General features: G+C 48.6%; 1 protein-coding gene and 1 long non-coding RNA gene across 6 annotated transcripts in view; one reads left to right on the forward strand and one right to left on the reverse strand.

Moving 5' to 3' along the window:
- The first annotated feature begins 7965 nt into the window (after window positions 1-7965).
- ACSBG1 (acyl-CoA synthetase bubblegum family member 1) overlaps window positions 7966-23002 on the forward strand; it is a 61622-nt gene continuing 46585 nt past the window's right edge. Inside the window, exon 1 of one of the 4 annotated variants that reach the window (XM_055277582.2) lies at window positions 7966-9342. In XM_055277582.2, the coding sequence (XP_055133557.1) occupies window positions 9212-9342 (131 nt within the window). In that variant the 5' untranslated portion in view covers window positions 7966-9211. The remainder of the gene's footprint in view (window positions 9343-23002) is intronic. The other 3 variants (XM_055277583.2, XM_055277585.2, XM_055277584.2) reach the window with 3 other exon arrangements.
- On the reverse strand, window positions 8595-13032 carry LOC134736774 (uncharacterized). 2 transcript variants are annotated; one of them, XR_010121018.1, is made up of 3 exons: window positions 12962-13032; window positions 12669-12774; window positions 8595-8721 (listed from the first exon to the last, which is right to left on the reverse strand). It is a non-coding gene; the product is annotated as an uncharacterized lncRNA (long non-coding RNA). The 2 variants fall into 2 exon arrangements; XR_010121019.1 differs by having other exon boundaries at window positions 12669-12778; window positions 12962-12974.

Below are 23002 nucleotides of genomic sequence, written 5' to 3' on the forward strand. Positions count from 1 at the left end.
AGACCCTCCGTGAAATGCTGTGCATACCCCCAAAAAAGAGAACCAGGAAGTTCTCCAGGCAAAAAGATGAAAAGTTCTCCAGCAAATGTTGTCAAGTATAAGAAGATACGAAACTGTGTCTGCCATATGTTAGCATTTGTATATATCCAAGATATTTCTAGAATGATGCAAAAAAGAAAGTTTTAACAGTGGTGGCTCTGGAGAGGAAAAATGAGTGAAGGATGGTGGGGAGAGGGACAGAAAAGTGGGAGGAAAATTTAATTTTTACTGTGAAGCCGTTTTTACCTTTTAAAACATTGTATTGAGGTGAAATTCACATAACATTAAATTCACCATTTTAAAGTGTAGGGTTCATGGCTGGGCATGATGGCTCACACCTATAATCCCAGAACCTTGGGAAGCTGAGACAGGAGGATCCTTTGAGGCCAGGAATTCAGGACTAGCCTGGGAAACATAGCAAGACCTTGTCTCTCCAAAAAAAAATTTAAAAATTAGCCAGGCATGGTGGTACATGCCTGTAGTCCCAGCCACACAGGAGGCTGAGGTGGGAGGATCACTAGAGCCTGGGAGTTTGAGGCTGCAGCGAGCTACAGTCACACCACTGCATTCCAGCTATGGTCACACCACTGCATTCCAGCCTGAGCAACAGAATGAGACCCTGTCTCAAAAAAAAAAAAAAAAAAGTGTACAATTCAGTGGCATTTAATACATTCACAGTGTTGTGCAACCATCATCTCTATCTAGATTCAAAACATGTTCATCCAAAAGGAGACCTCATACCTGAAAGGGTGACTCTGTAGGCTCAGATTCAGACCACACCACACCGGTTGCAGTCAAGAGGTCTTTATTGGAGGAGTCCGAGGGAGAGCCGAAGCGGAAGAAGAAAAAGAGCGAAGGCTCTGCAGCCTCCGTCTTTTAAGGACGTTACGTGGGGGTCGCTGGTTGGCTGAGGGGCTGGGTCTAGGCTGAGGCGGGAAGGCGTGACCTCTGATTGGCTCCTTTTGGCGGGCCTGTGTTGGGGAGGAAGAAGAACCCAGAACCAGCGCCATTAGGGTGCTCTTGTTACCTAACATTCCTCCCTTTTTTGTTTTTTAAGAAGTGGGAAGGCGGGCGTCGCTGTTTGTCTGGCTACTTCCTGCTGAACGGGGGCGTTATGGGGAAGGGATACTGGAGGACTGTAGGGGCAGAGCAACAGCAGGAGGCTAAAGAAGACGGCGCTGAAGGTGAACACTTCCCGGGGTGTGAAGTCTAAAAATGTCCCTTGTAAGTAGAGGTCATCTATGGACGCGAGCCATCCGTATGGCAGGGAAGGATCTGCTATAAGCCACATATCTTCTTGGAGGGCCTGGAGGAAATCTAAGAAATTACAGGTCCTGGAGGTGGAGGCCGTAGGTACGGGAGTCCTGGTACTCTTCCTCGGTTGCTAGGAGTTGGTAGTGCCTAATGAGAAGCTGGTTAAAAGTCTGGTTAGATAAGGAGGAGATTCGTTGTTGTATGAACTTTATTAGGCAAGGGAGGAGAATACACAAGGCCGCTATGCCTAAAAGGGGTCCGAGAAACGGTAGGACCCAAGCTAAAAGAGGCATTTTTAGAGTGTCCCAGGAGAAGGAACGAGAATCTGAGATGCGTTGTCTGATCTCAGAAGCCTTGTCCTGTATACGCTGGGCAGTATCTCGCACTATCCCTGACTGATTAGTGTAAAAACAACACTCTTCCCCTAAGAAGATGCAGAGCCCTCCTTTCTCAGCAGTGAGGAGGTCTAGGCCTCGGCGGTTTTGGAGAGTCACTGCTGCTAAAGAGTCTATTTGAGATCGTAAAGTAAGGATAGATTTTGTTATTTCTTGTAAACTGTCTGAGAAATCTTTTGAGAGGGTGTGGTAGTAGGATAAAGACGTGGACAAGCCGGCTATTCCAGTCCCTGTGGCAGTGGCTATTTCTAATCCTATAAGTAGGGGTATTAGTTGCACGGCTCTTCGCTGACGGACTTGAGCTTTGAGGGGTACTGATAAGGTCTGATTCCCTGGGGCAATGTCAATGTGGGGGCTTAGAAAGACTAAGGTGCAGGTGCCTGTCCAGTTAGTGGGGAGGCAGATATAGGTTGACATTCCACATAAGAAGAATATGCCATGGCTGGGTGGACAGAACTCGTTATGTATGTTAAAAAGGCGTGTGAGTTTGTTGTTTTCATTCTCCCATATTCCTAGAGTACTTGCTAAGGTGGCTCCAGTGAGCGGCTGGAAAGGGGTGTTGGGAGTAAACTGAGTGGCTCCCTGTGTTTTATTTTCCCATTGGAGGAAAAAACGTTTTGTATCTACTGGGAGCCATTCGAGAGAGCAATTGAAAGAGGGGATGAGAAGGCACTCACTAGTGGTGGGGGCACTGCTGCAGGGAGTCCAGGGGTGAATGGTCATGCAGGGAGTATGTCTGCCATTACAGAACCCGGACTGTTTGTTGAGTAGGGAGGAGGTGATGATTTTGGGGGGCCCAGAGAAGCAGACAGGCTGGTTGAATTGAGCTGTTTGGGTGACTTGAAAGCTAGCATGATCCATTGGGGCTTGAAGTTGTAAGGTGTAATTACACTGATGCGGTGGTAGGTGCCCTAGAGGCAGGCCAGATGACAGGTTGCATTGTATGCATAAAGGGGCTTGGAAAGTTAAAATAGTATTTGTGGCTACAGGGCTGTGTATGGGCTTTTTATTGTTTGTGTAACGGGTGATGTTGGAAATGTAAGAAAGCAAAAGTTGGGTTGCACGTCCTGTCATGGTATTTTTGGTCGTATCAGAGATGGGGAAGTCGGCTAATGACTGCATGTTTAGAAGTTGGAAAGGGTCTTTTCCTTCATAACGAGGGTGGTAGGTCAAGTTGGTGAAGACCTAGTTTTTTGTGGGAATGGGAGTGGCAACATAGCCAGAGGTTGATAGAGAGATACACAGCCAACAGTCATTTGCCAGGGAAGGATTGGACTGGTTTAACAGAGTGTGAGTTAAGTTGAGAGTCTTGTAGAGGTAATTAGGAGCTAGTGGAAGGGGAGGGGTGGTTGTATGAGGTATCCAAGGAATTAGGAGGGATATATAGGCAAAGAGCAAATAGGAAGGTAAAGAGGGTGCTCTGGAAAACGAGATCATTTTATCTAGTATGAGTTCTTTCACCTGCGTTTTTTGGAGGAAGTGGTCGTTCCTCAGGGTCGTGGTAGGAGCCTTTAGGAGGGGTAGACATTGGGCGTATGGTCTGGCCTTGTGCTGCCTGGACTATGGGAGGGCCAGAGGTGGAGACAGGGCCCCAATACTCCTGCAGAACCGAGAAAGTAGCTCCAGTGTTAAGGACTAAAATGACGAGACGCCCATCCACTGTAAGAGGCACCCTGGGCTCCTGCGTGGTGATGGTGTGTGTCGGGGAAGAGGTCCCAGGGCCCCGTCAGTCATAGGCCGCTAACCCAATGAGATCGGCTTCAGGACGGGGGTCTGGCCCAGCTCCCCCGAGGGAGCTGGGGCAGTCGGTCGCCCAGTGGCCGGATTGTTGGCACTTGGGGCACGGTCTTTTGGGTGGCCTGGGATTAGGACACTCACAAGCCCAATGACCTTCATTCCCACATTTAAAGCAGGGTCCAGGGGGTTGGCGGTGAGTGGTGGACATAGAGGCATGGCGTCTGATAGGCTGGGTTGAGGCCTTGAAGGCCTGAGCCAACATCTGGCACTTTTGCCTCCTTGCCTGCTCGTCACGGTTGTGGTAGACTTTGAATGCGGTGGCAAGGATCTCGGTCTGCGGGGTAAAGGTACCTCTGTCTAGCTTTTTTAGTTTGGCCCGAATGTCTGGGAAGCTTTGTGTGAAGAAATGGGACATGAGAAATTGCCTGCCGTCAGGGGCTTCGGGGTCTATGTTGGTGTATTGTTGGAGTACCTGTGTAAGGCGGGCGAGGAAGGCGGACGGGTTTTCATGTTTTTCCTGAATGATTTCGTGAAGTTTTTCAAAATTGACTGCCTTTTGGGCTGCTTGCGGAGACCTGTTATTAAACAGGTGGCGAAGTGGTCTCGGGCCAAGACACCGTTCTGGGAGTTATAGTCCCAGCCAGGGTCGTGTTCGGGGACTGCCTGCGCCCCGATGGGTAGGGCTGGGGCTGTTTAGTGAACCTGATCTGCATAAGTACGGGCCTGCTCCTAGACCTGCCTGCGCTTCTTGAGAAGGAGGGTGTTAGAGGCGGAGTTAGAAGTGTAAGAGCCTAAGCGTTTATAAGTTAGCCATAGAGAAGGGAACATGGACACGAAGAATGCCTTCTGCCCCTGCAACTTCTGTAAGAGGGGCGAGGATGGAGAGGTGTGATCTGGAACGAGTGGTGGGAGGGCTGAGAGGCGGAGGTTGCCGAGGAAGGGGAAAGAAAAGAGAGGTTGGGGGCAAGTGGTAAGGGGTGGGGCTGCCGCTGGCCTAGCGGGGGCCGGATGGTGGGGCTGAGGGTGGTGATATGGAGTTAAGATCGGGGGAAGGTGGGGGCAGCGATAAGATGTTGAGGGTTATGCGAGTCACGGCACCAATGAAAGGGTGACTCTGTAGGCTCAGACTCAGACCACGCCACACCGGTTGCAGTCAAGAGATCTTTATTGGAGGAGTCCGAGGGAGAGCGATACGATGTTAAGGGTTATACGGGGCTGTGGGCATAGGGGATCTCTTCCCGTTCTCCTGTTCGTTCACAATATTTAGAGGCCCATAAATGGGTCATTTATTTTGGTTGTTTAAGGGGTTGTGAATTTGATTAAGCGTTTAGGTTTGAGGTCGGCGGCAAGGCCTAGGGTAGCCAGATTGTCTAGAAGGCATTTTAGGGGGGAGTCGGCCGGCAGGGATGCGGAGCCTCCCATAGTGGGAGAAGGGGCAGTGATGGCTAACAGGGCGTCCCCTAATTAGCCGAACACTGTAACCAGGTTCAGAGCCTTCGGTTGGTCGTCACCAAGGCGAAGGGACTGAAGGGCCAACAGGATGGCCGAAGGACCGTGAGCCACCTGGTACCAGAATTTTGTATGTAGCCAACAGTATGGTGTGGGGCGGAGGCTCAGGCCGGAGGGGCGAGGCGGAGAGGGAGAAAACTCCGTTCCCTGCAGGTCGAGGAGGGGAAGTGAATGATAGGGGCCTACCACTGCCGTAGGGGCCTTGGGCGAAATGTGTTTTTCATGGGAGTGGCTACGGTCTGGCGATTTGCCCGAGAGGTAGGCCCAGGAGGGGAAAACTTACTGAGATGAGGCCGGTGGTGGGCAAAGAGTGTGGCGAACAGGAAAATGGGCGAAGACTGACCGGGGCCTGGTCTGAGCCTGAGAGGGATTGGGGTCCCACCAAAGGCGGGGAGTCCCAATCCGAGTCACGGCACCAATGAAAGGGTGACTCTGTAGGCTCAGACTCAGACCACGCCACACCGGTTGCAGTCAAGAGATCTTTATTGGAGGAGTCTGAGGGAAAGCCGAAGCGGAAGAAGAAAAAGAGCGAAGGCTCTGCAGCCTCTGTCTTTTATGCCTAGGGATGTTACATGGGGGTCGCTGGTTGGCTGAGGGGCTGGGTCTAGGCTGAGGCGGGAAGGCGTGACCTCTGATTGGCTCCTTTTGGCGGGCCTGTGTTGGGGAGGAAGAAGAACCCGGAACCAGCACCATTAGGGTGCTCTTGTTACCTAACAATACCCATCAAGCAGTTAGTCCCCTTTGTACATTTTCATGTTCCACTGTATCAATCAGGGTTCTGCAAGAAAGAGATGGCCCCCTTAAAAGGGGCAGGTGAAGAACTTAATGAAGGGACAGAGAGGTGAGGACAGTGTTAAGGGAGCCACAGGGGGTGGTGAGGCAGTCTCAGGGAGCTAGACACTTCTGACCTGAAGGAGCTGGGGAGGAACTGTTCCCCCTGAGGCCAGAGCTGGCTGGAGGGGCTGCTGCTAGAAGGACAAGGGTGCAACTGCTGCCAAAAGTGTGGCCAGCCGGGAGGGAAGGAGGGGAATAAAAACTCCAACCTTTCTTTCTCTCTACCTTCTGCTGTCCTGCCACCACCTGGCATTGGCCTGACAACCAGAGGCCAGAGGCTGGGAGCCCACGAGATGCTCACACAGGGCAGCTCTGGGGACAGAACCAGGGGAGAGAGTAGAGAGGGAATCTGGGGCAAACAGAATAACTGGCATGTTGCTTGTATTTATTTTTCAAAATGAAATGAACCATTTAAAAAGTTCAGCCGAATCAGACTCCACTACGGCCTGAACTTTTCAGCACCATGTCCTGAGCCTTGAGCTTCTGTTGATATATTCCCTTTGTCCTGGTTCCCAGGTGGGGTCAGCCCTCCTTGCAGTGACTGCAGAATGACCATGTTCCCATCAGCCTCTGTTGCCAGCCCACCAACTCTCTCCTCCAGCAGCCACCTGACCCTCAGTTCACTGCCTGCCCTGGCGAGGGGGTCTGCTGGGCCTTTTTGCTCGTGGTTCCTTGAAGCCATCTTTTCTCTGTGGCCTGTGCTGAGCACTCTGGGGCCCTGTCACTTTCTTGGGCCATCTCAGGTCCCTGATATGCTCAGACCTGGAAGATCTGCCCAAGGCAGGTCTTCTTAAGGCCCTCCCCAGGGCCTTGGTTCTGTTTGAACTCTCTTCCCCTTCCTGGTTCCCTGGATCTTTAAGAATCTGAGGGATGGGGAAGGAAGGGGGGTTGGGAAGGAAGAACTTACACATTTTTCCAAACCTTCCCAGGCTTTCATCTTGACCAAAGCTTTTGAACTTCAGAGCTGAGCATTCTATGTCTTTTTCTCTGATTACGGTTCTCCTCGGGTGGGGAGACACTGACTTGTCACTTACAGTGGTGTCTCATTCGATCCCTCCAATCAGCCCATGGGCAAAGGGCTCCCCATCACCTTCTCCCATCCATTTGGAGCTGGTGGCCACTTTGGCCCACCTTAGGCCATCACCCTCATGATTCAAGCAGTTAAAACTGAGGCCAGGAGAGGGCAGAGATCTGCCCAACAGCGTGGTCGAGGGCGTGTCAGTGGGAGATTCAGGCCTTGCAGCCAGACCCCAGACCTCGTGCTCAGTGTACCTTCAACAGCATTAGGAAGGCAGCATTTGGGGGCCTGCAGCCTGTGCCCTGAGTTTGTTAGAAGGCAGCCCAGCTTTTCTCAGTCACCTGCCTTCACCAGACAGCATCACCTGTGGCCCAGCTGGACCTATTTCTTCTTGGGGACGTCTCATAGGTATCCCCACTAACACCTCCTGTACACAATGTATATGGAATTGAATTGCATCCCCCAGCAAATTCATGTCTACCCAGAGCCTCAGAATGTGATCTTTTTTGAAAATAGAGTCTCTGCAGATATAGTTAGTTAAGATGAGGGTCTTTGGCATCAGGGAAGGCCCTACTCCAATGACTGGTGTCCATGTAAGAAGAGAAAATAGGAACATAGACTGCTATGGTGGGAAAATTTCCAACAAATTTCGTATGTTGGAAACTTAACCTCAACATTCATATGTTGGTTGGAGGTGGAGCCCTTGGGAGGCAATTAGGATTAGGCAAGGTCATCAGGGTGGGTCCCATGTTGAAACTGGAAACTTTATAAGAGGAAGAGAGACCTGAGCTGGCACCACGCTCTTGCCCTCTCACCATGTGGTGCCCTCCACATTATGATGTAGCAAGAAAGCCCTCACCAGATGCCGGCACCTTAATATTGGACTTCCAGCCTCTAGAGCTTTAAGAAATCAATTTCTTGTGTGTGTGTGTGTGTGTGTGTGTGTGTGTGTGTGTGTGTGTGTGTGTTGGTGGTTTTTTTATTTGTTTGTTTGTTTTGTTTTTTGAGGCAGGATCTCACTCTGGTTGCCCAGGCTGGAGTGCAGTGATGCAATCATGGCTCACAACAGTCTCAACCTCCCAGGCTTGAGTGATCATCCCACCTCAGCCTTCCAAGTGGCTGGGACCACAGGCGCACACCACGGCGTGGCACCCAGCCAATTTTGTTTTATTTTTTGAAGAGACAAAATCTTTCTATGATGCCCAGTATGGTCTTGAACTCCTAGGCTCAAGCAATCCTCCCACCTTGGCTTCCCAAAGCGCTGGGATTAAAGGCATGAGCCTCCGCACCCGGCCTATTTTCGTTATGAATTACCCAGTCTGAGGTATTCAGTGACAGCAACAGAAAATGGACTAAGGCATAGACACAGAGGAAAGAGCCACGTGAGGACAGAGGCAGAGGCTGGAGAGATGCACGTGCAAGCCAAGGAACACCCAGGATGGCCAGTGACACCCAGCAGCTGGCAGAGGCAAAGAAAGAGTCTGCCCACAGCCCCCAGAGGGAGTGTGGCCCTGCGCACACCTTCATTTCCAACTTCTGGCCTCCAGAGCTGTGAGAGAATACATTTCTGTTGTTTGAAGCCATCCAGTTTGTGGAACTTTGTTACAGCAGCCCTGGGGAATGCATACATGGTCTTAGAGGGGAGACTTTTGGTATGCAGAAAAAGGCCTTGTCCTGTGTGAATTTCCTGTCTCTTTATGGCTGCCTGAAATGCCCCCCCACCACCCGCCTTAACATGCTTCTTTCCTTTAGAAGAAGGGGCAGATCCAGGCTTCTATTCAGGTGTCCCTGGAAAGTCACATTCGTCGATTGCCTCTATCATGTCATCAGTGCAAATCCTTCTATAGACCATGTGGCAGTTCTCAGCGTTGGAAATGTCTCCTTCCTTCCCCCAGGGTGGGCTCCCTTCTCGGGTCTCCAGCCTCCATGCAGGACCTGGGGAAGGTGGACTGAGTGGGTGAGATCCCTCCCAGGGCAGCATTTGGCAGACCGCAAGTCAAGGTTGCAGAGTGTATGCAGCCAGGGGTAGCAGCCACTTCAGGATCTGGGTCTGGATTTGTGCTGAGAACCACTATGACCTTTTAAAGCCAGTGAGGAGGTTTTCTGGGGGCCCAGAAGCCCTGAGCCCATTGGCCAGACCTCCTGGGAGAAGCGGAGCGGATTTGCATCAAAAAGAACACTGGCTTCATTGAAATTCTCCTCATCTTGAGTGAAACAAAACCACAAAGAAAAGGAAAGTTTTAATTCTGAGAAACTTCACTGAGGAGCAATTTTTTTTTTGAGCTTCTAAAAATAGAGAGGAAATGAGCCTCTTTGGGTCACTCTAGTTGCCGCCTCCCCTGCCCCATGCCCGCCCCCACTGCCCACTCAAGGCCAGCCTCTCACAGTGGGTGACTGAGCTGTCTTCAGTGGAAGTCTGAGGCAGATGCCACGCAATTCTGGAGCTGGATACGGCTGCCCACACGGGGACCCCAGCATGCTGGACAGCAGAGAGACCCCACAGGAGAGCCGGCAGGACAGGATTGTGGGGACCACCCAAGAAAAATTGAAAACCAGGTAAGTCAGTGGTTGGGTTTCTGCACACTGCACCTGTGGGCCGAGTTCTAGACTTTGCTCTGCTGTGTGAACTTGGGCAAGCTGCTTCTCTCTCTGAGCCTCAGTTTCTTCACCTGGGAAATGAAGGGAAGGATCTGGGCGATCCGTAAGATGGAAGAAGAACTGGTCATTTGGAGGGCTACTTAGCATGGCTGAGAAAGGCTCATCAAAGAATGAGGCACATCCCAGGGGTATGAGCTGGGGCTGCAGTTGGAGACCCGTTGGATCTCAGTTGGATGGAGGAGGAATTTTTCAGTAAAGAAGAATGTTTACCTGTCTCCTCAAGGGGGCCTTTTGCCTGCGGGGGTCAAAGACAGAGAAGTTTTGGCGGGGAGCCAGAGGTTCCCGCTCCAGTTTGCTGCATGACCTTGGCAAGTCTCTTTGCCCTCTCTGGGCTGTAGCTTCCCTGTCTGAATATGAGTGCAGTGGCTGAGGTTTCCCTAAAGCCCTTCCACTGTGTATATTCCAGTAATCTGTGATTCAGAGGAAGCGGATTCAACGTGTCAGGCATTCACCAATGCCCACCCTGGCCCAGGCCCTGTCCCTCCAGGGAGTAGGGGATCCTGAGAAGGTGGGACTCAGTCCCAGCCCTGGGATGCCCTGGCCAGGAGGCAGGAAGAAGGCAGGCGTGCGCGTGCGCGCGCGCATGCACACACACACACACACGCGGAACTCCAGGACCCCAACATCTGTGATTTGTGTCCAGGAGGGGCTCAGACGAAGGGGCAGAGAGAAGGAGGCTTCTAACTGGGGCGCCTGAGATGGACCTTGACGGTCAGAGTGGAGCCAAGAGCAGTGGGCAGAGAGAACGACCTAACAAAGCAAGACAGGAAGTTCGGGGATGGGAGAGGTCTGGGTGGCGGGAGCATAGAACCGGGGAGGACAGGGGCTAAATGCCAGGGTCCAAGTCCTCTGTAGTAATGGGGAGGAATTGCCAGTGTCTGAGCTACCAAGACTACGGCCACTGTCCTGATGGGAGGTTATGGGGAAGGAAGATAGAGGGAAATGGGAACAGATGTTAATGCGCCTCAGAGATGCAGAGTCCCCTTCGAGGGCTGGCAGCTGGGCCCTGCCCTGGGTCTCCAGAGAACCCTGCTAAGCCAAAGTGGACTCCTGTTCTTCCAGAAGCAGGGACTCCTCCCTGCAAAGCCTCCAAGAGCATGAGGGCCAGCCCCTCCCTGGGCATAGGTCAGATGCACAGAGGGTCAAGGGCCCCTGGAGGAAAGCTGGACTGACTTCCTCACCCAAGGCCAGATTCAGGATCTCCTCTGGGCCCTGGTGTCCTGGCACCTCCCCTCCTCCCTGGGGCCTGGGGGCTCAGAGAGCAGGAAGGCCAGGCGAGATGCTCAGAGGAGCACATCGACATATGTCCAGAGGCCATGCATGATGGCTCACGCCTGTAATCCCAGCACTTTGGGAGGCTGAGTCGGGTGGATCGCCCAAGGTCAGGAGTTCCGAGACCAGCCTGCCCAATGTGATGAAACTCTGTCTCTACTAAAAATACAAACATTAGCCAGGTGGTGGTACGTGCCTGTAATCCCAGCTACTCAGGAGGCTGAGGCAGGAGAATCTCTTGAACCCGGGAGGTGGAGATTGCAGTGAGCCAAGATCATGCCACTGCACTCCAGCCTGGGCCACAAGAGCAAAACTCCGTCTCAAAAAAAAAAAAAAAAAAAAAAAAAAAAAAAAAAAAAAAAAAAAAAAAAGATAATAAATGTGTCCAGAGCAGGGGTAGACAGGCATGAGGACAGCCAGGGCCAGGGGAGCTCTTGAAAACAAAATCAAGGTCTGCAGGATCTCAGGGTCTTCTGCTCCCTATGAGTGAGGGGCTCAGGGCCACAGGAGCCCGTATCTCAGGCCTGTGGTGAAAAGGGGTGGCAGAGGGTTCTGTGTGCCCTGCAAAGCTCACAGAGGACTGGGCTTGTTTTGCAGACATCACTGAAGGAAGGTAGGCAAACTTGAGGCAGAACCCTAGGCTTGTGCAGAGAAGGACTCCCTCCTGAAAGAGTAAATGGGTCTTGGGACCCCGTAGGGAAAGAGAAAGGCTAAAAACCCAAGAGATGGAGTGTCAGTTCTACTACTTTCTTGCTGAGTGACTTTGGATACATTGTTTAACCTCTCTGAGCCTCAATAGCGTCCTCTGTACAAATAAATATAAAACGCCTGAACTTCACTGACACTGCAGAAAAATTGGGTGGATTCCATCAGCTGATGTGTATGAAAATGTTTTCAAAGCACAAGAGTTACCCATCACAGGCATAGTAACCCTCATAGCGACATCCTGGAACACTCTTAGTAGCAGGCTGGAGGTCACATGCCTTGGGTTCCAGTCCAGCTCTGCTCCTAACCCATTCTGTGACCCTTGGCAAGACACCTTCTCTGAGCTTCAGTTTCCCCATCTGTCAAACAGGGAAGCTAAACCTGCTCTGACATTCTTGCAGAGCAGCTGTGAGGAAAGAACTTAATTCTTGTAAAACATTGTTCTAAAGTCAGAAAAAGCCAGGTGCAGTGGCTCATGCCTGTAATTCTAGCACTTTGGGAGGCCAAGGAAGGAAGATTGCTTGAGTGCGGGAGTTCAAGACCAGTCTGGGCAACAAAGCAAGACCTTGTTTCTGCTAAAAATTTAAAAATTGGCCAGGCATGATGGTGTGCACCTGTAGTCCCACCTACTCAGGAGGCTGAGGTGGGAGGATCGCTTGAGCCCAGGAGTGTGAGGCTGCAATGAGCTATGACCACTGTACTCTAGCCTGGACTACAGAGCAAGACTCTGTCTCAAAAAAATAATAAAAATAAAAAATAGGCTGGGCACAGTGGCTCACACCTGTAATCCTAGCACTTTGGTAGGACAAAATGGGTGGTTGTTTAAGCCCAGGAGTTCGAGACCAGCCTGGATAACATGGCGAAGCCCTGTCTCTACAAAAAATACAAGAATTTGCTTAAAAAAATACAAAAAAGGCTGAGTACAGTGGCTCACGCCTGTAATCCCAGCACTTTGGGAGGCTGAGGTGGGCAGATCACCTGAGGTTGGGAGTTCGAGGCCAGCCTGACCAACATGGAGAAACCCTGTCTCTACTAAAAAAAATACAAAAAAAAATTAGCCAAGCGTGGTGGTGCATGCCTGTAATCCCAGCTACTTGAGAGGCTGAGGCAGGAGAACTGCTTGAACTTGGGAGGCAGAGGTTGCAGTGAGCTGAGATCACGCCATTGCACTCCAGCCTGGGCAACAAGAGTAAAACTCCATCTCAAAAAAAGAAAAAAAAAAATTAGCCAGACATGGTGGCACATACCTGTGGTCCCAGCTACTCAGAAGGCTGACGTGGGAGAACCAATTGAGCCTGGGAGGTCAAGCCATGATGGCACCACCGCACTCCACCTGGGTGACACAGCAAGACCCTGTCTCAAAAAATAAATAAATAAGGCAGAGAGATCGTTGTTGCGACCATTGTGATGCCCCTTTCTGCTTCTCTGCTCCTCCAGGTCAACTCCAGGAGGGAAGGTGTATTAGTCTGTTTTCCCGCTGCTGATAAAGACATACCCGAGACTGGGAAGTTTACAAAAGAAAGAGGTTTATGGGACTTACAGTTCCATGTGGCTGGGGTGGCCTCACAATCATGGCAGAAGATGAAAGGCACATCTCACATGGCAGCAGACAAGAGAGCTTGAGCAGAAAAACTCCCCCTTATAATAACCATCAGATCTCGTGAGACTTACTATAATGAGAACAGCATGGGAAAGACCTGTCCCCATGAGGCAATTACCTCCCACCTGGTCTCTCTCACAACACATGGGAATTCAAGATGAAATTTGGGTGGGGACGCAGCCAGACCATATCAGAAGGGCTCTATCTCAGACCTGCCCATTTGCCCTGACCTTGCGGCCATGGCGGCTGCTCCTGGGGAAAGGCAGGTCTGCATTCCTCCATAGCCTGAGAGGGGCTTATCTTCCCCCTGCTTCCCAGTGTTGCAGAGGGGAAGACAGGAGGTGGAAGAAAGGGGAGGCTGAGAGCCCGAGGAGGGCTTGCATCCTGGCCTGACCCACGAGAGTTCCCTTTCCCGCCACACCAGATGCAGGGCGGGATCCCGGTGACTGGGGCAGGTGTCCGGAGGAAACAGCCAGGCCAGGGCCGGGAGAGGCAAAACCCGTGCGGCCTGAGCTGACACTGGCCCTGCTCTGACAGCTTGTGTTCTGTGCCCTTTAGGCTGTGACTGTAGACCATGCCCTCCATCAGGGACACCCCTTGAGCCTGCCCAGGGCCTGGGTCCTGACCCTGGGAAGCCCTCTGTCCGGTGGAGACACCGGTCTCCCTGAGCCTAAGGAAGCCCATTGTGGAGGAAGGGCTTGGAAGGAACTTCAGAAGAGGACAGTCCATCCTGTGTTTGAAAGGCTGTGGATGCCTGGATGGCAAGCAGGGCGCTGTGCTGACCAAAGGCGTGGTTGTGGAGATGTTACAGGTGGCCATGAGACTGGTCAGGTTGGGGACCGGCTAACTCCTGGGCCTAGAGGGGCTGACGTGGCCAGACTAAGGGCAGCCAGGCTCAAAGAAGGAGGCAGACAGGAGCCCTGGGAGGGGTGCAAGCAGCAGAAGCCTGGGGAGAGCCTGGTTTGGGGTTTGTGAATCTAGCAGCAGTGAGTACAGACCGGACTAGGGGTGAGGTGGAGGCAGGAGGCCAGGACTTGGGAGCTCCAAGCATCCCATCTGGCCCAGGGAGGGCTGTCAGGCTCTAAACTGACCACACTCACTCTGGGCTCCTAGCTGACTCTCCCAGTACTGCCTACCCAGAGACTGGGTGCAGAGAGGAGCCCCCTAAGAGCCAGGGATGTGGAACAGTCGCAGGAGGCTGCTACAAGCCCCATGAGCAAGGCTGTTCCCACTGTCAGAGCTTTCCCAGGATGATAGGGAGTGCACTCCGCCTCTCTGGGGTGTGCCAGCCTACCGGGGCAATCGTAAGGCGCATATCACTGAAAGAACACAGGTGTCCTTAAACATGGACTATCTGGGCTTTCTAGTGCTGAAATTCTTCCCACTCCCACTGCCCACTTCCCGTTATATAGAAACACAGTTGTTTCTTGTTTTGGTTTCTTTATTGTTTTTCTCTGTTTTTCTCAAGAATACATTCATTTATTCAAAATTATTTATTGTAGAATAATCAGGCATTGCGCTAAGCACTGAAGAATATAACAGAAAACAAAAACAAGTCTCTACCTTAAGGAGTTTGCATGCTTGCAGGAAAGACAGACATTAACAAATAATTATACAATTAAACTGTAATTGTGACAGGTGCCATGTAGGAATAAGAAAAATAGAGGGAATATAATCAATGCCACTTAATTATACACTTAAAAATATTTCAAATGGAAAATTTTATGTTATATGTATTTTACCACAATAAAAACATTTTTTTAAAATGTCGGTAATTAAAAAAATAGAATATAACAAAGATCTGACTTGGTCTTGAGGGTTGGTGCAGGCTCTCCTAGTAAAGCAACATTTAAACTGAGACCTGAAACAGGAGTAGGAGTTGGCTAGGGGAAGAACTTTCTAGGAAATGGGCACAGCATGTGCAAAGGCCCCGAGGTGGGATGGAGCTTGTAGTGTTCAAGAAACTAAAAGCCAGTGGGAACGGCAGATTTGAGACTATCATGTAAAAGCCACAGGACATCAAGGTGCTGGTGTCAAGAGCCCAAGATCAAAGGGTCAGGCACATCCGTGGAAAGTGTGAGTCTCTAGGGCAAACCAACCCTGGTCATAGACTTCTGAGTATGGATCTGGATAACTTCCGGATGCAAGTCAGCCCAAGCCAGCTGTGGTCCTTGCAGGAGCTGCAGAGATTTTAGCCAGGGGCAGCAGAGCTCAAACTGACCTGAAGTCAGGATCTGGGCCCAAAGCTAACCCACTGTCTCTAGGCACACCTGGGATTACAGGTGTGAGCTACCATGCCTCGCCAAAACTGTGTTTTAAATTTAACTTTCTAGTCAGTTGCTGTTAGTATAAATATAATTGATTTTTTAATATCGACCATATATCCTGCAACCTTACTAAATTTATTTATTAATTCCAACACTTTTTTTTTGTAGATCCCCTAAAACTTTTATGTTCAAAATTTTGGTATCTATTAATAAAAAGTTTTACTTCTTCCTTTCCAGTCATTTCCTCTTTTAATTCTTGCGTTATGGCATCTTTTAGGATCTCCAAATGTAATGTTGAGTAGAGATAATAAGAGTGGAGATCCTTATTTTATTCCCAATATATTTAGCATTTACAGTGATCTCCATTCCTTTCTGTAGATTCATGTTTCCATCAGGGACAAGTGTCTTCAGCCTGAATAAATTTCTTTCTTTCTTTTTTTTTTTTTTTTTTTTTTTTGAGACAGAGTCTCCCTCTGTCGCCCAGGCTGGAGTGCAGTGGCGCGATCTTGGCTCACTGCAACCTCCGCCTCCTGGGTTCATGCCATTCTCCTGCCTCAGCCTCCTGAGTAGCTGGGACTACAGGCATCCGCCACCACTCCCGGCTAATTTTTTTTGTATTTTTAGTAGAGACGGGGTTTCACCGTGTTAGCCAGTATGGTGTCGATCTCCTGATCTTGTGATCCACCCGCCTTGGCCTCCCAAAGTGCTGGGATTACAGGCGTGAGCCACCGTGCCCGGCCCAGCTTGAATAAATTTCTATAGCATTTTTTGTAGTGAAGGTGTTCTAGTTATCTATTGCTGCTTAACAAATAATTCAAAAATTTAGTGCATTAAATCAATAACAGTCACTTATTGTTGCTTATGGTTTCCATTGGTCAGTTATTCAGGAGCAACTTAGCTGAGTGGTTCTGGCTCAGGGTCTGTCATGATGTTTCAGTCCAGATGTCAGCCAGGGTAACAGCCATCTGGAGTGGGAAGACCTGCTTTCAACCTCACTCACGAAGTTGTTGACAAGCCTGTTTCTCACCAGACGTGTGAGTTTTCCATGGCACTATAACAATGACCACAAACTTGGTGGCTTAAGACAACAGAAATTTATTCTTCCCCAGTTCTGGAAGACAGAAGTTCAAAATTGGTTTCAGTGGGCTAAAGTCAAGGTGTCAGGAGGACTGCTCTTGGACAGAATCTGTTCCCTGCCTCTTCCAGCTCCTGGTGCTCCAGCATTCCACCCTTGTCTTGTAGTTGCATCACTCCCATCTCTGCCTCTGTGGTCACATTGTTTCTCTTCTGTGCATGTCAAATCTCTCTTTCCTCCCACTTGTAAGAACACGTGTGATTGAATTTAGAGCCCAACCGGATAATACAAGATAATCTTTCAGTCTCAAGATCCTTCCTTTAATTACATCTTCAAATCTCTTCCAAGTTTTCGCCATATAAGCTAATTTTAACAGCTTTCAATTTGCTGGGTCACATCGTAACACTATGTGGATAACTTTTGAGGGACATTTTCAACTTACCACACTGGCTGTTGGCCAGAGACCTTAGCTCTTTACTAATGGGCCTCTCCATAAGCTATTTGAGTGTCTGTGACATGGCAGCTGGTGGCTGAGGCTAGGGACTTGTCAAAGTCGTCTTTATCACATCTGGTGCCTGAGATAGGAAGACTCATTAAGCTAGGATTTGGAATAGCTGGGCCCTTCATGTCTCTATTTTTTTTAATTTATTTTAATTTTTGGTTTTGTGGTACATGTGCAGGATGTGCAGCTTTGTTACATAGGTAAATGTGTGCCATGGTGGTTTGCCGTACCTATCAAACCATCACCTAGGTATTAAGCCCAGCGTGCATCAGCTATTTTTCCTGATGTTGTTTCTCCCCCCACCCCACCCCCCAACAGGCCCCAGTGTGTGTTGTTCCCCTCCCTGTGTCCATGTGCTCTCATTGTTCAGCGCCTCTATTTCTGTGTGGCTTCTTCACATGCTCTCCAACATCACGCGTTCAAGATAGCCAGACGTCTGATATGGTGGGTCAGGGATCCAAAAAGCATGTGCCCTGAGAGAGTCAGGTGGCAATTGCATTGCTTTTTATGACTTAGCCTTAGCAGCCATGTAGGTTACTTCCCATATGTTGTGTTAGTTAAAAGTCAGTCATAAGGCCAGCCCAGATTCTAAAAGAGGGAAATTAGAGTCTACCTATTGATGGGGCAAGTGTTAAAGAATTTGCAGGTAAGATTTCAAGCCACCTCAGCAGTTTCCTGGTGACAAATCCTCCCATCTTCTATTTAAATAAAAATGTCATTCTTTCACCTTATTTTTCAAGGATATATTTACTGGAAAAGAATTCTGGCTTGATCATTTACTTATTTTAGCACTTTGAAATATACTGTTACAATATCTTTTGGTCTTCAGTGTTTCTTATGAAAAGTCAGTTATCATTTCTATCAGTTTCCTTTTATGTAATGTGTCCTCACCACCCCATCCCACCTCACCTCTGCTTTGGTTGCTTTTAAAATATTATCTTTTTTAAATCATTATTTTGCGACAGGATCTCGCTCGGTCACCCAGGCTGGAGTGAAGTGGCATAAACCTGGCTCACTGGCTGGGCTCAAGTGATCTTCCTGCCTCAGCCTCCGACGTAGCTGTGACCACAGGCGCCTGCCACCATGTCTGGCTAATTTTTTTATTATTTGTAGAGACAAGGTTTCACTATGTTGCCTAGCTGGTCTTGAACTCCTGCCCTCAAGCAATCTTCCCACTTCAGCCTCCCAAAATGCTGGAATTACAGGCATGAGCCACTGCATCCAGCCTTACAACCTTAATTTTAGAATATTTTCATTATCTTAAAAAGGAACCCTATATCCATTAGTAGTCACTTCCTATTTCTCCTCAATCCCCCTAGCCCTAAGAAACCACAAATCTACTACTGTTTGTCTCTACAGATTTGCTTATTCTGAACATTTCACTTAAGTGGACCAATACAATGTACGATCTACTGTGACTGGCTTCTTTCTCTTAACATAACGTGTTCAAGATTCATCCATGTTGTAGCATGTATGAGTACTTCATTCTTTTCATGGCCAAATAATATTCCATTATGTGGACATACCACATTTTGTTTACCCATTCCTCAGTTGATGGACATTTGGGTTGTGTGGGGAAAAAAAAGACAGATCAGATTGTTACTGTGTCTGTGTAGAAAAGGAAGACATAAGAAACTCCATTTTGATCTGTACAAAGAAAAATTGTTTCTGCTTTGAGATGCTGTTAATCTGTAACTTTAGCCCTAACCCTGTGCTCACAAAAACATGTGCTTTATTGAATCAAGGTTTAAGGGATTTAGGGCTGTGCAGGATGTGCCTTGTTAACAATATGTTTGCAGGCAGTATGCTTGGTAAAAGTCATCGCCATTCTCCATTCTCTATTAACCAGGGACACCATGCACTGCGGAAAGCCACAGGGACCTCTGCCCAAGAAAGCCTGGGTATCGTCCAAGGCTTCCCCCCACTGAGACAGCCTGAGATATGGCCTCGTGGGAAGGGAAAGACCTAATTGTCCCCCAGCCCAACACCTGTAAGGGGTCTGTGCTGAGGAGGATTAGTAAAAGAGGAAGGCCTCTTTGCAGTTGAGGCCTCTGTTTCCCACATGTCTCTGGGAATGGAATGTCTCGTGTAAAGCTGACTGTTCGTTCTATTCTGAGATAGGAGAAAACCACCCTGTGGCTGCAGGCGAGATATGCTGGCAGCAATACTGCTCTGTTCCTCTTTGCTACACTGAGACGTTTGGGTAAAAAGAAACATAAATCTAGCCTACGTGCACGTCTGGGCACAGTACCTTCCCTTGAACTTATTTATGACGCAGATTCTGTTACTCACATGTTTTCCTGCTGATCTTCTCCCCCCCATCACCCTGTTCACCCCGTTCTGCCGCACTCCCCTTGCCGAGATAGTGAAAATAGTAATCAATACTGAGGGAACTCAGAGACCGGCGCCGGTGCAGGTCCTTACATGCTGAGTGTACCGGTCCCCTGGGCCCACTGTTCTTTCTCTATATCTTTGTCTCTGTGTCTGATTTCTTTTCTCAGTCTTTCGTCCCTCCTGATGAGAAATACCCACAGGTGTGGAGGGGCAGGGCCCCCTTCAGGGTTGTTTTAATATTTAGGCTATTATGAAAAGTGCTGCTGTGAACATTTATGTACAAGTCTTTGTGTGAACATCTGTTTTCATTTCTCCTGGGTGTATACAAAGGAGTGGAATTGCTGGATCATATGGTAACTCTATGTATAACCTTTCGGGGAACTGCCAGATGGTATTCCAAAGTATCTGTATTCCCACCAGCGGTATAGGTGGTTTCTAATTTCTCCACATCCTTGCCAACACTGTTCTTATTTTCTTATTTATAGCCATCCTACCAGGCATGAAGTGCTATCTTTTTTTTTTGAGACGGAGTCTCGCTCTGTCGCCCAGGCTGGAGGGCAGTGGCGCGATCTCGGCTCACTGCAAGCTCTGCCTCCCGGGTTCACTCCATTCTCCTGCCTCAGCCTCTCCGAGTAGCTGTGACTACAGGTGCCCGCCACCACGCCTGGCTGATTTTTTGTATTTTTAGTAGAGACGGGGTTTCACCGTATTAGCCAGGATGGTCTCGATCTCCTGACCTCGTGATCCGCCCGCCTCGGCCTCCCAAAGTGCTGGGATTACAAGCATAAGCCACCGCGCCTGGCCATGAAGTGCTATCTAATTGTGATTTTGATTTGCATTTCCTGGTGGCCGATGATGCCAGACATTTTTTAACGTGCTTATTGTCCATTTGCATATCTTCTTTGGAGAAATGTCTATTCAAATCCTTTGCTCAGTTTTAATTGGATTATTTTTCTTCTTATTATTGAGTTGTAAGTGTTCCTTATATATTCTAGATATAATTTCCTTATCACATGTATGATTTGCAAATGTTTTCTCCCATTCTGTGGGTTAACTTTTCACTTTCTTGATGATGTCCCTTGAAGCACATAGATTTTAATTTTGATTAAGTCCAATTTATTTGTTAATGTTTGTGCGCTTTTTAACCTTATCTAAAAAGAAACTTGCCTAACACAAGGTCACAAAAGATTTCTTAATATTTTCTTTTAATATTTTTACAGTTCTAGTGTTAACATTTAGATCTTTTATACATTTGAGTTAATTTTGTGTGTGGTATGAGGAAAGAATCTTTATTTATTTATTTTTGTCATGTGTCCCAGCATTATTTGTTGAAAAGACAATTATTTTCCCATTGGATTGTCTTGGTAGCCTTCTTGAAAATCTGTTCACTGTAAATGTGAATTGATTTCTGAATTCTTAATTCTATTTCATTCACCTATATGTCTGTCCTTATGCCAGTACCTCATTGTCTTAATTACTGTGGGTTTTCAATATGTTTTGAAATCAGGAAGTGCAAATCCTTCAACTTTGTTCTTTTTCAAGAATGTTTTGACTATTTTAGGTCTCTTGAATTTTTTTTTGTTGTTGTTGTTTGTTTGTTTTTTGAGACGGAGTCTCACTCTGTTGCCGAGATTCTGGAGTGCAGCGGCATGATCTCAGCTCACTGCAAGCTCCGCCTCCCAGGTTCACGCCATTCTCCTGCCTCAGCCTTCTGAGTAGCTGGGACTACAGGCGCCCACCACCACGCCCGGCTAATTTTTTGTATTTTTAGTAGAGACGGGGTTTCACCGTGTTAGCCAGGATGGTCTCAATCTCCTGACCTCGTGATCCACCCACCTCGGCCTCCCAAAGTGCTGGGATTACAGGCATTAGCCACTGCACCTGGCCAGGTCTCTTGAATTTTTATACAAATTTTAGGACTAGCTTGTCAATTTCTGCAAAGAAGCCAGCTAAGATTTTGATAAAAATTGTGTTGACTTGTGGGTAAATTTGGAGAGCATTACCATCTTAACAGTATTAAGTCTCTTGATCATGAGATGTCTTTCCATTTATTTAGATCTTCCTTAATTTCATTCAACAATGTTTTGTGCTGTTCAAGTTAAAAATAGTTTTTCTCTCTACCCTTTGGATTGAATAATTTCTACTATTTTCTCTTCAAGTTCACTTTCTTTTTTTTTGAGACCAAGCCTTACTCTGTCACCCAGGCTGGAATGTAGTGGCACAATCTCGGCTCACTGCAACCTCCTCTCCCAGGTTCAAGCGATTCTCCTGCCTTAGCCTCCCAAGTAGCTGGGATCACAGGCACGCACCACCATGCACAATAACCAAGTAAAAATACATGCACAATAACCAAGTATCTTAGCCACTGTGCTAAGCAATTCCAGTCAATTGCTTCCTAGGAAATCGCGTGTTGCTGAGCTGTGTGGAGATGTGCCAAGGACCTCATAGAGCTTCACCTAAATTCAGGCAGTGCAGATAGTAGTGGTTAAGAAGATGCAGCTGGCTGCGGTGGCTCACGCCTGTAACCCTAGCACTTTGGGAGGCCGAGGTGGGCAGATCACCTGAGGTCAGGAGTTTGAGACCAGCCTGGCCAATGTGGCGAAACCCCATCTCTACTAAAAATACAAAAATTAGCCAGGCATGGTAGTGGGCGCCTGTGATCCCAGCTATTCGGGAGGCTGAGGCAGGAGAATTGCTTGAACCCGGGAGGCAGAGGTTGTAGTGAGCCAAGATCGCACCACTGCACTCCAGCCTAGGCAACACAGTGATACTCCGTCAAAAAAAAAAAATGGAGAGCGATACTCTGTCTCAAAAAAAAAAAGGGAGATGCAATCTGAAGTCAGATTGCCTCGATTTGAAACTCAACCATCCCCATTACTATCTGTATAACCTTTAGCAAGTTACTTCATCTCTCTATGCTTCCATTTCCCCATAAAATAGGGATTATAATTCAGTACCCACTTGATAGGAGATAATCAAATGAATTAATTTGTGTAAAGCAATTGGAACAGTGCCTGGCATATACTAAGTGCTCAGCAAATGTTAGTTCTCACTTTTTAAAAAGTGAAATAATATTACCCTAAAAGGCCAGGCTCCTTCTGCTCTGTGTCCCCACTGCCTGACCCCTTTGCCTGTCACATTCAGAGCTGCCTCTCACGTGTATAGGCTGTGTATGTGTTTCTTTATCTTCCTCTTTAAACCCTGGGCTCCTCCATGGCAGGGACCAAGTCAGTGAGCCAGAACCAGCCCACTGCAGAGCACAATGCCCCCACAATGCCCCCACTGGCAGAAGCCTCACCCCAGCTTCACCCCTACCCCCCACCCCCACCCCCATAAAGTTCCTCTGGAGTCTGAGGAATGGGCAGTGTTCTTTCTTCTCATCTCCCTGGAAGAAAGGTAGAGAATCACCCATCATGAGAGCTGGGACTTACAGGCCGTCCCATCCACCCTTCCCCCATTTTACAGATGGGTTAAGTAAGGCCCTCCTAGGAGAGGAGTACCTAAAGTTGTGCTTGTGGTATTTAGAATGAAAATGGCAAGCAATGGGGAGATGGTGATTTTCTAGTAGCCTTTGCTTTGGGCTGGAATTATGTCAGCTTTGAGCATCACACTGCCCTTCCTGTGGTGACCAAAAGCACCAACTGGCAGTTCTCTGTGTCTGTCATCAATACAACATATGAAAACACCTGGATTATGATTTAATATACGCACATTGTTTATATAAAACATTTTCCAGGCCGGGCGCAGTGGCTAATGCCTGTAATCCCAGCACTTTGGGAGGCTGAGGCGGGCGGATCACCAGG

This window comes from Symphalangus syndactylus, chromosome 5, assembly GCF_028878055.3.
Source record: "Symphalangus syndactylus isolate Jambi chromosome 5, NHGRI_mSymSyn1-v2.1_pri, whole genome shotgun sequence".
NCBI lineage: Eukaryota > Metazoa > Chordata > Mammalia > Primates > Hylobatidae > Symphalangus > Symphalangus syndactylus.